This window comes from Xenopus laevis, chromosome 7L, assembly GCF_017654675.1.
Source record: "Xenopus laevis strain J_2021 chromosome 7L, Xenopus_laevis_v10.1, whole genome shotgun sequence".
NCBI classification, from domain to species: Eukaryota; Metazoa; Chordata; class Amphibia; order Anura; family Pipidae; genus Xenopus; species Xenopus laevis.
Window position 1 is genome coordinate 135,260,995 of NC_054383.1, and position 13,910 is coordinate 135,274,904.

The window sequence follows — 13,910 nt, forward strand, 5'->3', positions numbered from 1 at the left end:
TAGAGATAGAGATATAGAGATAGAGATATAGAGATAGAGATATAGAGATAGAGATATAGAGATAGAGATATAGAGATAGAGATATAGAGATAGAGATATAGAGATAGAGATATAGAGATAGAGAGATAGAGATATAGAGATAGAGATATAGAGATAGAGATATAGAGATAGAGATATAGAGATATAGAGATATAGAGATATAGAGATATATAGATAGAGATATAGAGATATATAGATAGAGATATATAGATATATAGATAGAGATATATAGATATATAGATAGAGATATATAGATAGATATATAGATAGAGAGATATATAGATAGAGATATATAGAGATATATAGATAGAGATATATAGATAGAGATATATAGATAGAGATATATAGATAGAGATATATAGATAGAGATATATAGATAGAGATATATAGATAGAGATATATAGAAAGAGATATATAGAAAGAGATATATAGAAAGAGATATATAGAAAGAGATATATAGAAAGAGATATATAGAAAGAGATATATAGAAAGAGATATATAGAAAGAGATATATAGAAAGAGATATGATATATAGATAGAGATATATAGATAGAGATAGATAGAGATATATAGATATATATAGATAGAGATATATAGATATATATAGATAGAGATATATATAGATAGAGATATATATAGATAGAGATATATATAGATAGAGATATATATAGATAGAGATATATATAGATAGAGATATATATAGATAGAGATATAGAGATAGAGATATAGAGATATAGAGAGATAGATAGAACAGCGTGTTTGGGCCGCACACCTTGAATATAGTCGAGACCTGATGCTCAAGCATAAATAATAAGTAAGTAAGTATTTATCCTGCACTCACAGGATTTACACACCAAAGTCAATATAGATAAAAAGAAAAAAGGAGTTTATTAATTTGACGTTTTGGTCCCACACAGGAACCTTTTTCAAGGAAACATAGTGCAGTGAAAGAAGTGGCAGTATAGCCAAAGAGAGGCTAAGTGTGCATAGAGCCCACCCACTTCAATGACATCATAGCGTAAAAAAACACAGTGAAACAAAAAACACCCTCTGATCACAACTCCGGGTCCCTGGATGTTGTCGCCCTTAAAAAGGCCAACTCCGGCATCATGATACATAGATCAATATTGAAATACCCTGGGGAAGCACATAAAGTGGGTTCCCATGTACCTTCACATCAAGGAATGGTTACAGTAGAGGTGGACGGGCTACCCTAAGTAGACCCCTGACTAGGACAACTGGGGGTACTTTATTTCACTCATAACGGGAGTACTTTCGGGCTAATCTCCCAGGCCTCTGTACATGGTAATGCCCCGACCAATACTATCGGGTGTTGTGGCTGAACTTCCCAGAGTTACATTCTCTTTATGTTTATCATCACATGGGAGTAGTGCCAAAGTATCCATTCAGGACATGAATAAGAGAATGAATGAGACGTAGAAACAAAATGTGTTTGCCATATGCCTGTGCCCACATACCAGTATCCTTGGACAATCAAACATGCTCCTAATATTGGATCAGATACTTAGAGGGCCTTGTCCCAATGTCAACACCATGGGCCACTTACGTGTGTCCTAAACCAGTAGGGAGTAAGAACAAGAAAAATACATGTAGACAACAGAACTAGAAGGGACGTATAGCATAAAAGTTATTAGTCAAAAATATATCCAATAAGCAGGAGAGCAGCAAATGGAACAGCAGGATCACAATATACATAGAGTCCTTATAAACAGCCAACGTAAAAAGAAGAGGACATGTCCATAGAAATCCTAGATGAAGCAGCCCAATGGTAGCGATTCATTAAAGGGCATGTAAAGTGTAAAATAGAATAATGCTAGAAATGCTGTATTTTGTATACTAAATATAAACATGAACTTACTGCACCACAAGCCTAATCAAACAAATGATTTATACTTTCAAAGTTGGCTACATGGGGTCACCATCTTGTAACTTTGTTAAAGATCTTTGCAAGACTAAGACTAAGTGCACATGCTCAGTGTGGTCTGGGCTGCTTAGGGATCATCATAAACAAAGCTGCTTGAGTTCTGCATGGCTGGGAAGTAAGGCGGGGGCTCCCCCTGCTGTTCATAAGTATGATTGTTTCCCTGCAGAGCAGTTAGGCACCGTCTGACAATTCCTATCCACAGCAGTAAATGAAGGGAGAATTTCACTGCATACAGTCAGGGTTCTTATAAAAACGGTACACATTTTTTAATTAGTGTATTGGAGATAGATTTCTTTTTCATTAATGAAAGTAAAAATGGGATTTTATTTTTTTGCCTTTACATGCCCTTTAAGACCCCTGGGCGTTAGTGTCCAATTTAAAGATCCAACGTGTTTCTCTACGTAGTAATGTATTGTCCCTGTCGCCCCCTCTGCCAAGAGGCGGCTGATAGTCTATGGCCATACATTTAAATGTGGGTAAATTATGGCCGTGGGCAAGAAAATGCTGCGTGGCTTGACCATCTTTCAGGGCTTTGCTGAGTGCTGATTGCTGATCCGCTCTAGTGTAGGGATAGTTTTACCAACGTAGTACAGGCCACATGGACAGGTGATAATGTATATTACATAAGTGGATGTACAGCTCAGCCTGTGCTTGATTTTGAATCTTTTACCAATGTATGAATGGGGAAAATCTGGCCCATTCAGCAAGCACCGACAAGTAGTGCAGTCCGGACATCTATTACATCCTAATTTTTTGGTTAACCAATAGGTTTGGAAAGACCCATGTCCTTTAAAGTCAGTGACCATCAGAATATCTTTTAAGTTTCTGTAACATCTATCCCATCATTGGTATGGGCGCCTGTATATATATATATATATATAATAAAGTACCCCCTCTTGTAAAATATAAGGATATTATAAGTTACCGAGGAGTTTCATGACCATATAAAAACACGAGGCCGAAGGCCGAGTTATACAGGTCATGGAACTCCGAGGTAACTTCTAATATCCTCATATTTTACAACTGGGGGTACTTTATTTATTATAATACACAAATTTCAGTGAGTCATGTGACAGAAATGACATCAGAACTCACCGTTTATAACTGATGACATCAGAACTCACCGTTTATAAGGATATAATTTACAAGATATTCATGGCTTTTGTGTATTATATATATATATATATATATATATATATATATATATATATATATATATATATATATATATATATATATATATATATATATATATATATATATATATATATATATATATATATAATTTTTCAGCAACTTTCTAACGTTTCGGTCCCACCTGGGATGTGGGATTATAATGTTCAAAGTGGACCAGCACAAATTTTCAATCAAATTAAGGTTTATTTCAACATCACTCACGTGTCCAACGTTTCGGCCCACATTAGGGCCTTTATCAAGGACAGGTGCAAGTGGTTATGTGGGTATTTAAATACAAAAAAAGTGGGTGTCAAGATGACGTCATTAACAATCAATCAATGCAAACGAGTGTCCTTATACATTCAAACAAACAATGTGTTTCAATTCTGAATCTTATCTCTAGGTGTCACCGTTGTACCATTTTTGCTACATTTCTTTATATATAGTAATGCCTGTGGCTTCCGTTTTCGTGAAGAATTTGCATAATCCTATGCGATCGTCTGTGATTAAAAAGATTTTGTTGTATATGTGGTACAATGTGTACAAAAAAGTTTAAAAACAATAAATGAATTTGTTGCAAGAGAAATTCTTTAGTCTCTTAATGGACTGCTTAGTTTGTCTCCGCATAGTAGAGCTATAATCACCATCTAAAAGAGAAGAATGCTACCAGTATTATAAACATTGTTGCTACTCATATTATGTTGCACATTTTGCTATTATGTTTATCATGTTTCATTTCTCTACTTATTGTTGCCAATTGAGACTGGGGAAGAAACATTTTCAAGTTAAGGTGGCCATACACGGGCCGAAAAAAACTGCCTACAGACCGAGTCGGCAGCTTATTGGCCTGTGTATGGGCCCCCCCCCCGGACGGGCTTCCCCGATCGAGATCATCTCGATCGGAAGGGACTAAAAATCCAGTCGGATCGCGGCCGCATCTGTTCGTTGATGCGGCCCCGCGAGCCGACCGCCCGTTAGGCATCGTTAGGATCCGATCGTTGGGCCCTAGGGCCCACGATCGGATCAGCCCGATATTGCCCAGGTGGGCATATCGGAGGGAGATCCGCTCGTTTGGCGACATCACCAAACGAGCGGATCTCTCCATGTATGGCCACCTTTAGCAAACAATTGAGGATTAATTGTCCATTCAAGCCTTTGGGTGCCACGCAGTCTAGTTCGTGTATCCAGAATGCTTCTTTTTTTAAAAGCATTTCATCATAATCTCCCCCTCTTGTTTTTTTGGATATCTGATCGATTGGCATACACCTAAATGCCGCTGGACTGTGCCTCGCTTCAGCCCAATGCTTAGCTACAGGCTGCTGGGAGATATCTGGTTTCTTATTTTTGATTTTCTGCAATCTATCTGGATCAAGGGCCGCTCTTATACTTGTCCTGTGCATTGCAATTCTCTCTTTCAATTGCCTGATGGTTTTGCCGCAGTACACAAGTCCACACGGGCATTTAATTATATAAACCACCATTGTTGAGTCGCATGACAACCTTTGTCGAATAGTCTATTTTTTGCCAGTCTGTGGATGAGTGAAGTGGGTACCTTGTATTAAAGTTCCACACATCACACAACCTGTGCATTTCTACACTCGTGGTCGTTCGGATAAAAATTTTTTGTACATTTGCCTTTTGATATTTATCCACAGGATCAGAGGGGCTCAGGGTTTCCTTTAGGTTTCTACCCCTTTTGAAGCTAAATTTTGGTTTCGCAGGCAGGTATTTAGAAATAGCCTCGTCTGTGGCTATTATGGGCCAGTGCTCTATCACACTTTTTTTAGTGGACATACTGTTCACGTCATACTGACTGACGTAATAAAGATCTTCCTTTCTGCTTGTTTTGCTACATCCTTTTGGTCTTGACTGCTCACACGACCTCCGTACGATCTAGGGAAAGTGCCCAATCTCTAGTGTCCGATAATAATTTTGCTGGATACCCCCTCTTCAAAGATTTATCCTGCATATCAATCAAGTCCTTCTCTCTCTTAGCTCGATCGCTGTCTATTCTTACTACCCTCAACATAGACGATCGCATAGGATTATGCAAATTCTTCACGAAAACGGAAGCCACAGGCATTACTATATATAAAGAAATGTAGCAAAAATGGTACAACGGTGACACCTAGAGATAAGATTCAGAATTGAAACACATTGTTTGTTTGAATGTATAAGGACACTCATTTGTATTGATTGATTGTTAATGACGTCATCTTGACGCCCACTTTTTTTGTATTTAAATACCCACATAACCACTTGCACCTGTCCTTGATAAAGGCCCTAATGTGGGCCGAAACGTTGGACACGTGAGTGATGTTGAAATAAACCTTAATTTGATTGAAAATTTGTGCTGGTCCACTTTGAACATTATATGCTTTGATTGACCAGGCACCCACCTCTGGCTAATAAGGAAGGAGTGCAGGTACTTTGGGAACCTTTATATATAGATATATAGATATCAGTGGGGTGTATTAGAACTGCAGGCGCCATGTATTTGGTCTCAGACCCCACTCACCCTCTCCTGTGATGTATCTTCATTCTTTAGGTTTGAGCAGGAAGTTCTGGGCGCTCCAGTGGATCCTGTTCCGTTGTCCATCCCAGCGGTGCCGTTTATTCGTCCCGTTATTGCGACAAACACCTATAGCCAGGTAACTGATTGGGGATAGTTGGGGTAATATCCTTGGGGCACCCTAGTGTGTGGGCAGTACTATATATCCATTAGGGATTACTCTGTAGTGTGGGTATAACCATTTTGCAGATGATGGCAGTCATATATAAATACACTATATGGCTTTAACATTTTGCTGCTTCTCCTCACACACAGGTGCAACAAAGTCTAGAAGCGAGGGCAACTGCTGCGGCCAATGTTGTGGGACCCATTATTGTTCCACCAGTGCATTTTGTTGGCCCAGGTACAGTGTGACTATCCATCCTCTATCCTCTATCCTCTATCTGTCTGTCATCTATCCATCTTATTGCTTGGTTTGCTAATGTAATCTATTCCTTCCCTCTTTGTGGATACAGCCATCCCTTTCCCTAGACCACCAGTGATGAGACCCAGTTTCATCCCTCATGCTTTGCAGCGACCAGCTGAGCCTCACGGAGTCAGGCCTCGTCCTTCCTTCATCCCTCATGTTTTGCAGCACAGAGCTGGTAAGTAACTGCTTTAGACAGCGGAGGCCAATCTGCTATTTGTTATTCATCTATTTATACAAATGGAAGGAGGTGCCATATTGATTCCCTTGGACAGTACAGTATGAGGGTATAGCTTATTGTGTGCCCAGAACATTCCTTCTCTGTATATTTGTATTTATACATATGGGAGGAGGTGCCATATTGATTCCCTTAGACAGTACAGTATGAGGGTATAGCTTATTGTGTGCCCAGAACATTCCTTCTCTGTATATTTGTATTTATACATATGGAGGAGGTGCCATATTGATTCCCTTAGACAGTACAGTATGAGGGTATAGCTTATTGTGTGCCCAGAACATTCCTTCTCTGTATATTTGTATTTATACATATGGGAGGAGGTGCCATATTGATTCCCTTAGACAGTACAGTATGAGGGTATAGCTTATTGTGTGCCCAGAACATTCCTTCTCTGTATATTTGTATTTATACATATGGGAGGAGGAGGTGCCATATTGATTCCCTTAGACAGTACAGTATGAGGGTATAGCTTATTGTGTGCCCAGAACATTCCTTCTCTGTATATTTGTATTTATACATATGGGAGGAGGAGGTGCCATATTGATTCCCTTAGACAGTACAGTATGAGGGTATAGCTTATTGTGTGCCCAGAACATTCCTTCTCTGTATATTTGTATTTATACATATGGGAGGAGGAGGTGCCATATTGATTCCCTTAGACAGTACAGTATGAGGGTATAGCTTATTGTGTGCCCAGAACATTCCTTCTCTGTATATTTGTATTTATACATATGGGAGGAGGTGCCATATTGATTCCCTTAGACAGTACAGTATGAGGGTATAGCTTATTGTGTTCCCAGAACATTCCTTCTCTGTATATTTGTATTTATACAAATGGGAGGAGGAGGTGCCATATTGATTCCCTTAGACAGTACAGTATGAGGGTATAGCTTATTGTGTGCCCAGAACATTCCTTCACTGTATATTTGTATTTATACACATGGGAGGAGGGAGGTGCCATATTGATTCCCTTAGACAGTACAGTATGAGGGTATAACTTATTGTGTGCCCAGAACATTCCTTCTCTGTATATTTGTATTTATACATATGGGAGGAGGAGGTGCCATATTGATTCCCTTAGACAGTACAGTATGAGGGTATAGCTTATTGTGTGCCCAGAACATTCCTTCTCTGTATATTTGTATTTATACATATGGGAGGAGGAGGTGCCATATTGATTCCCTTAGACAGTACAGTATGAGGGTATAGCTTATTGTGTGCCCAGAACATTCCTTCTCTGTATATTTGTATTTATACATATATGGTAAGGATTCAACCTATCTTTGTAGCGTGGCACCAACCTCTTTTAATCTACAAATATCATAAGACCTTTTTATAGATTTTAGTTGTGCATTAAGTGGAGCAGTTGGAACTCGCTGCAGGTCTGTAGGTAAGTGATAAATAGACCTTCTGTCTAACACTGGGAGATGTTTGTCCTGCTATGGGACTTGTAGGTTCTTTCTCTGCCTCCCAGTTTTGCTTCATTCACATCCACCAAGTGAATTCCCTTTCTAGACAGCCAGGGGGAGCACTTCTTAATCAGACTCCATAGTTATAGCTTCACTCAGTGATTGATGTTGGGATTCTGAGCTTGGCGGGGAGCAGTTTGTTTTAGGGCTGCACCCGAAACTGCTACTATTGTATTTGTCTCTCACACAGTGTGACTCCTGCACAGGGCAATACAGGCCGAGGCCTAACTAGATTTCTGTGTATAGGAGCTAAAAGCTCAACAGATATCTGCAGCCCCCCATCCCTAAGTAAAGGCTACAAGATCTCATTCACATCTCCCTGAAGGTAGAGAATGGCTGCGGTCAGGCAATCACATAGGAATGGGGGGGGTTGGGGGGGTGGCTTTTATAATAACATTACTCTATGGAGCCTAAAGTCCAGGGATCCACTTACCTGAGAGCAGAAAATTCTTTTCATGTTGTTCTGGATTTGTCAATGACTGACCACCTGCAGCTGATACTGGACATCAGGGCTCTCTATTACTCTTTCATTCCGTTGCTTCTCCGTTACTCTTTAATTATGTGATTTCTCCATTTTTCTTTCATTCCGCAACTTCTCCGTTACTTTTTAATCCATGGCTCTTTTCTTATTTGTTCCCTCTTTATTCTGTTTATTTGCTATCCCCCCTGATTCTGAATGAACTATAGAGCGTAAAATGGGAGGGTAGTGCCAGTCTATGTGGGTCAAGAATTCTGTGTTTTCAGGGGTGTTAATATATAGCCCTAATCTCTCAACTGGCAGTCTGGGCAATACCACTGTTAATATTCTCTTCCGTTTGTTTTCAGCCGGCCCCCGACACCCAGGAATGCCTCCCCCTCAGCCTTTAATGGCCCATCACATGCACGGCCCACCCCCACCACTGATGCGACACATACCTCCTCCTCCGCTGGGCATGCGCCCCGGCCCCCCTGTGAGTGCTGTTTTGGTACATTCCTTTTTTTTTGTGTGTCTAATCTTTTGTACAGGGGAAGATATTAGTCACTGCTTTTTCCCGTCTGTCTGACTTCCTTCACTAAGTGGGTTATTTATCCGAGGTCTAGTTTGTGAGGTTTTTTGCTACCTCGAATTAATGCCCAACTCGAATGTTTGCTTATTTATGAAAAAACCCAAATGAATGCAATTGGGGGGGGACTCTGACCGAATTATCCGCGGGAAAAAAACGAATAGCTTGAGTTTTCAAGAGCAGACCACCAAAAAACAAAAATCATGAAGGCTAAAAACATCTTCAAATGGTTCAATGGACCTGCGCCATTGACTTCTACATGACCTCGACAGGTTTTAACTGGAGTATTTTCGCATTAAAGCTTTTTAAATCTTAAACAATTTGAGTTTTTATTTTTTTATCCTGAAAAAGTTTTTTACTGGAACTATCTTAGAAAACTCATGCTCTGACTGGTCCCTGCAGGACTATAATGAGGTTAGGAAGCGGCAGTGATTCAAACCACAGAATGCGTGTGTTTATTTTTTTTATTTTTTTGAGAGAAGATTGGTTACAGACCATGTGATTTTCAGGCAGTAACAAATCAGTATCTCTTATTCTTCTTACTGTATGTACAGCCTATGGGACCTCTACTTCCCCCGCCTCGTCCCATGGTACAGTCTGCTCCAAAGATAAACCCTACAGTCATCCAAGCTGCCCCCACTGTCTATACTGCACCCCCAGTAAGGAAGCCAGAGGTAAGAGACCCCCTATATTCTATAATATATATAATATATATGATTCAAAGACTGGACAGCAGCATCATTGTAAGACATCTCTCTGTTTCAGGAGGATATTGTGGAACCCCCAATAATACCGGAAGAGAAGGAAAGTCTTGGCTATGATGAAGCCGTTATTGGCCCCAGTATGCCTGAAATGGAACCGGTGCAACCTGAGGTGAGACCCCGGAGCTGAGATTTGGAGCAGGGGATTTGTAGACACTGTATTCTGTTGTGAGGTGCTCTGCTTCCTAAAATCCTTACAGTCCCTGTTCTGTAGGTGCTCATGGAACCGGTGCAAGAGGATAAAAAGAAACCAAAGCCGGAGAAATTAAAACGGTGCATCCGCACTGCAGCCGGAACGTCTTGGGAAGATCAAAGCTTATTAGAATGGGAATCCGGTAAGTCTCACACCTGAATGGAACTGCTGCGTCATTCTATATTGAAGCTGTAGCCATTTGTACACCTAAGGGTGGGGCACGCGGGGAGGTTAGTCGCCTTGCCTCACAAGGAAACTTCGGCTGAAGCGACTCTTATGTCATCCTACCGGCGATTCACATTCTTGCTGGTGAAAATTTCGGGGAGATTAGTCGACAGCAGTAGCAAAGATTTATCACTTGGTGACTAATCTCCCCATGTGCCACCGACCTTACAGGGGAACTATTGTGAAAATGAAAATTTAATATAAGCTTCATCATACTGAAATAATAAGTTCTCTAAATACAATCAATTAAATATTCTGCATCGAAATAATCAAGTTTATCTTCACTATTCCTCTCTCGGCATCGGTTTCTCTTCATTCTGTCTTCATGCAGCAGTTGGGTGTCAGATATTCATTGACAGTTACATCCAATATATCTTATAGGGGGGCTCCTTTCCTAGCAGATGTATCAGAGCTCACTCAAATAACTTTGTACAAACAAAATAAATAAACTTTCTCTTTTTCACTATATTTTAAAGTCCTGTGAGTGCCTTGCTTTACATGAAATGAGAGAGAGAGATAATGTGTATAGATAGATAGATAGATTCATACATACATACATATTATGTTACATATTAATTATTAAATGTTGACAAATCCATAAAACTGAAACAGAAAACCCGTTAGAAGAGGAACACGATAATATGGGGATTTTCTAGAATTTCCGATTTGCAAATATATTTACTGCCGACTTGATCTGGAACAGCTGAACATTCCCTTAATTTCTACAGATGACTTCCGAATATTTTGTGGGGATTTGGGAATCGAGGTGAATGATGACATCCTTGCTCGCGCTTTCAGTCGTTACTCCTCCTTCCTGAGAGCCAAAGTCATCCGGGATAAACGCACAGGAAAGACTAAAGGCTTCGGCTTTGTGAGCTTCAAGGATCCCAATGACTACGTGAGAGCCATGCGTGAAGTCAACGGTACGACTGGCCTTTGTTTCTTAAAGGAGAAGCAAACCCTAAAGTTAAAAAACCCTACCCTACATAGACCCCCCTTCCTCCCCCCCCCAGCCTAGCTGCTACCTCATGGCATATGCCCCATAGTCTTTACTTACCCCTCGGTGCAGATTCTGTCCAGTGGAGTTCACGGGAGACATCTTCAGCTGCTTTGGTAATCTTTGGGTCTTCTCCCGGCGCTTCGGCAATTTCCATGAGTTTCGGCACATGAGCAGTTGTCGCAGAAAATTGCTCCAACTGCGCATGCACTTCCCGAAGATTACCGCATATGAAACGGTGACGCCTGTGAACTCCGCTGGACAGAATCTGCACCAAGGGGTAAGTAAAGACTTAGGGGCATTTCCCAGGGTAGCAACTAGGCTGGGGAGGAGGAGGGAGTGGGGTCTATGTAGGGTAGGGGTTTTTAAACTTTAGGGTTTGCTTCTCCTTAAAAGGGATTCTGTCATGATTTTTTATGATGTAGTTTTTATTTCTAAATGACACTGTTTACACTGCAAATAATTCCCTGTACAATATAAAATGTCATTCCTGAACCAGCAAGTGTATTTAGTTGTAATATTGGTGTGTAGGTGCATCTCAGCTCATTTTGCCTGGTCATGTGATTTCAGAAAGAGCCAGCACTTTAGGATGGAACTGCTTTCTGGCAGGCTGTTGTTTCTCCTACTCAATGTAACTGAATGTGTCTCAGTGGGACCTGGATTTTACTATTGAGTGTTGTTCTTAGATCTACCAGGCAGCTGTTATCTTGTGTTAGGGAGCTGTTATCTGGTTACCTTCCCATTGTTCTGCTGGGGAAAGGGGATGAGGGAGGTGATAACACTCCAACTTGCAGTACAGCAGTAAAAAGTGACTGAAGTTTATCAGAGCACAAGTCACATGACTGGGGGCAGCTCGAAAACTGACAATATATCTAGCCCCATGTCAGATTTCAAAATTGAATATAAAAATATCTGTTTGCTCTTTTGAGAAATGGATTTCAGTGCAGAATTCTGCTGGAGCAGCACTATTAACTGATAAAAAAGATTCCCTTGTCAGTATCCCTTTAAAGCAGAATTCAACCCTTAATTAAAAAAAATCCTACCCCCAACCCTACATAGACCCTCCTCTCTGCTCCCCCCAGCCTAGGTGTTACCCCGGGTAAATGCCTCTAATTCTTTACTTACCCCTCAATGTAGATTCAGGGCATCGGAGTTCACGGGCACCATCTTCTTCTCTTCAGAATGAGATCAGGGTATCGGGGCATGCGCAGTTGGAGCAATTTTCCATTTCACGACAACTGCGCATGCGGCGAAAGTCACAGAAATTGCCGAAGTGAAAGAAGATCCGAAGATTACAGAAGTGTTAGAAGATGGCGCCCATGAACTCCCAAGCCCTGAATTTGCACCGAGGAGTAAGTAAAGGATGTAAAGGACGTCATTACTATGCGAGAGTTTTAAGGAATGGATTTGATTGGCTTATAGGAAGCAGTAGTGGGCGGGACTCATGTCTCCGTCTCTTACAGGCAAATACGTAGGCTCTCGCCCTATAAAGCTGCGGAAGAGCCAGTGGAAGGATCGCAATATAGAAGTCGTGCGCAAGAAGCAGAGGGAGAAGAAGAAGCTCGGCCTGAGATAGAGAACGGACAGATCTAGAACTACGGACATGAACTCGGTATTGTCCAACTCTTCTGTGTGATTAGGGATGCCCTCCATCTCTCCAGCTCTTATACACGTCCCCTGCACAGCTGGAGGGCCACACTGTTGCATCTCTGCATTTAAACTTTTATCCTGTTTGCTTGGCGCCCAATAGCCGACAAATGGGGCAACCTCAGCTCTGGCAAGTGTTTGGTTTGTTTTCATTGCCCTTCCCCGTTTATCAGGACAAGCAGCTCCATTATATTCTAGTGCTGTGTGCTGTCGCTCTGTGTTACTTTTAATTCAATGAACAACTCCTGTCCTGTTTTCCTACGCTCAATACGATCATTAAACCTCAAAGGGCCACTAAATTCACCATCCCGGCTAATAAAAACTCACTTGATGCTTTTTAAACTAAAATCCTTAATCTCCCCCTATTATGTTATATAATGGCCAATTCTAAGCAACTTTTCAACTGGTCTTCATTCTTTCTTTTGTTTATAGTTTTGGAAATATTTGCCTTTTACTTCTGACTCTTTCCAGTTTTCAAATGAGGGTCACTGACCCCATCTCTGTAAGGCTACAGGTTTATTGTTATTGCTACTTTTTATTACTCCTCTTTCTATTCAGACCCTCTCTTATTCAAATCAATGTATGGTTGCTAGGCTAATTTGGACCCTAGCAACCATACGGCTGAAATTACAAACTGGAGAGCTGCTGAATAAAAAGCTAAATAACTCAAAAACCACAAATAAAAAATTAAACCCAATTGCAAATTGTCTCAGAATATCACTCTACATCATGAATTTTAAAGGTGAACAATCCCTTTAATAGGCTGATTACACTTGTGCTGCAGCTTCTCTGGTCTTTGTCCTGCTCCCAACCCAACATCAGAGCTGCAGCAGCCAATGAAGAGGGGATGATAAGTAACAGGGGGCTGTGAGTAGTTAACACAGCAGAGAATTTCTATAACAAAATAACTGAGACTTGAATGCCACATGTTAAAGAGCATAAAGGGTAAATTAGTCACTGATTTCTGTAGCACAGCTCCAACTATTCGTTGCTGATGGAGCGAGTGAGAGTTGCAGTTGCACAGGAAGTGAACATGGGATGATTCTGATACCGAGCAGGCACCTATGCATGGACAGAGGAATAACACATCTTTGTAGGAGGTGGGGGTGTCCTATCCGTAGCTGGTATTTTACCAAAGTCAGACGGGGGATATATTTGTACCATACCCAGTGTTTGAGTTTTGAGGAATAAAATTAGAA

The 13,910-nt window shown here is 40.8% G+C and overlaps 1 protein-coding gene across 1 annotated transcript in view; it reads left to right on the forward strand.

Moving 5' to 3' along the window:
* The window catches only part of rbm42.L (RNA binding motif protein 42 L homeolog), an 18,196-nt gene extending 4,788 nt beyond the window's left edge, over nt 1–13,408 (forward strand). Inside the window, 9 exon segments of the mRNA NM_001097656.1 lie at nt 5,709–5,811; nt 5,988–6,075; nt 6,188–6,316; nt 8,671–8,795; nt 9,443–9,562; nt 9,654–9,761; nt 9,864–9,984; nt 10,796–10,990; nt 12,528–13,408. Of these exon segments, the coding sequence (NP_001091125.1) occupies nt 5,709–5,811; nt 5,988–6,075; nt 6,188–6,316; nt 8,671–8,795; nt 9,443–9,562; nt 9,654–9,761; nt 9,864–9,984; nt 10,796–10,990; nt 12,528–12,640 (1,102 nt within the window). The 3' untranslated portion in view covers nt 12,641–13,408.
* The last annotated feature ends 502 nt before the right edge of the window (nt 13,409–13,910 follow it).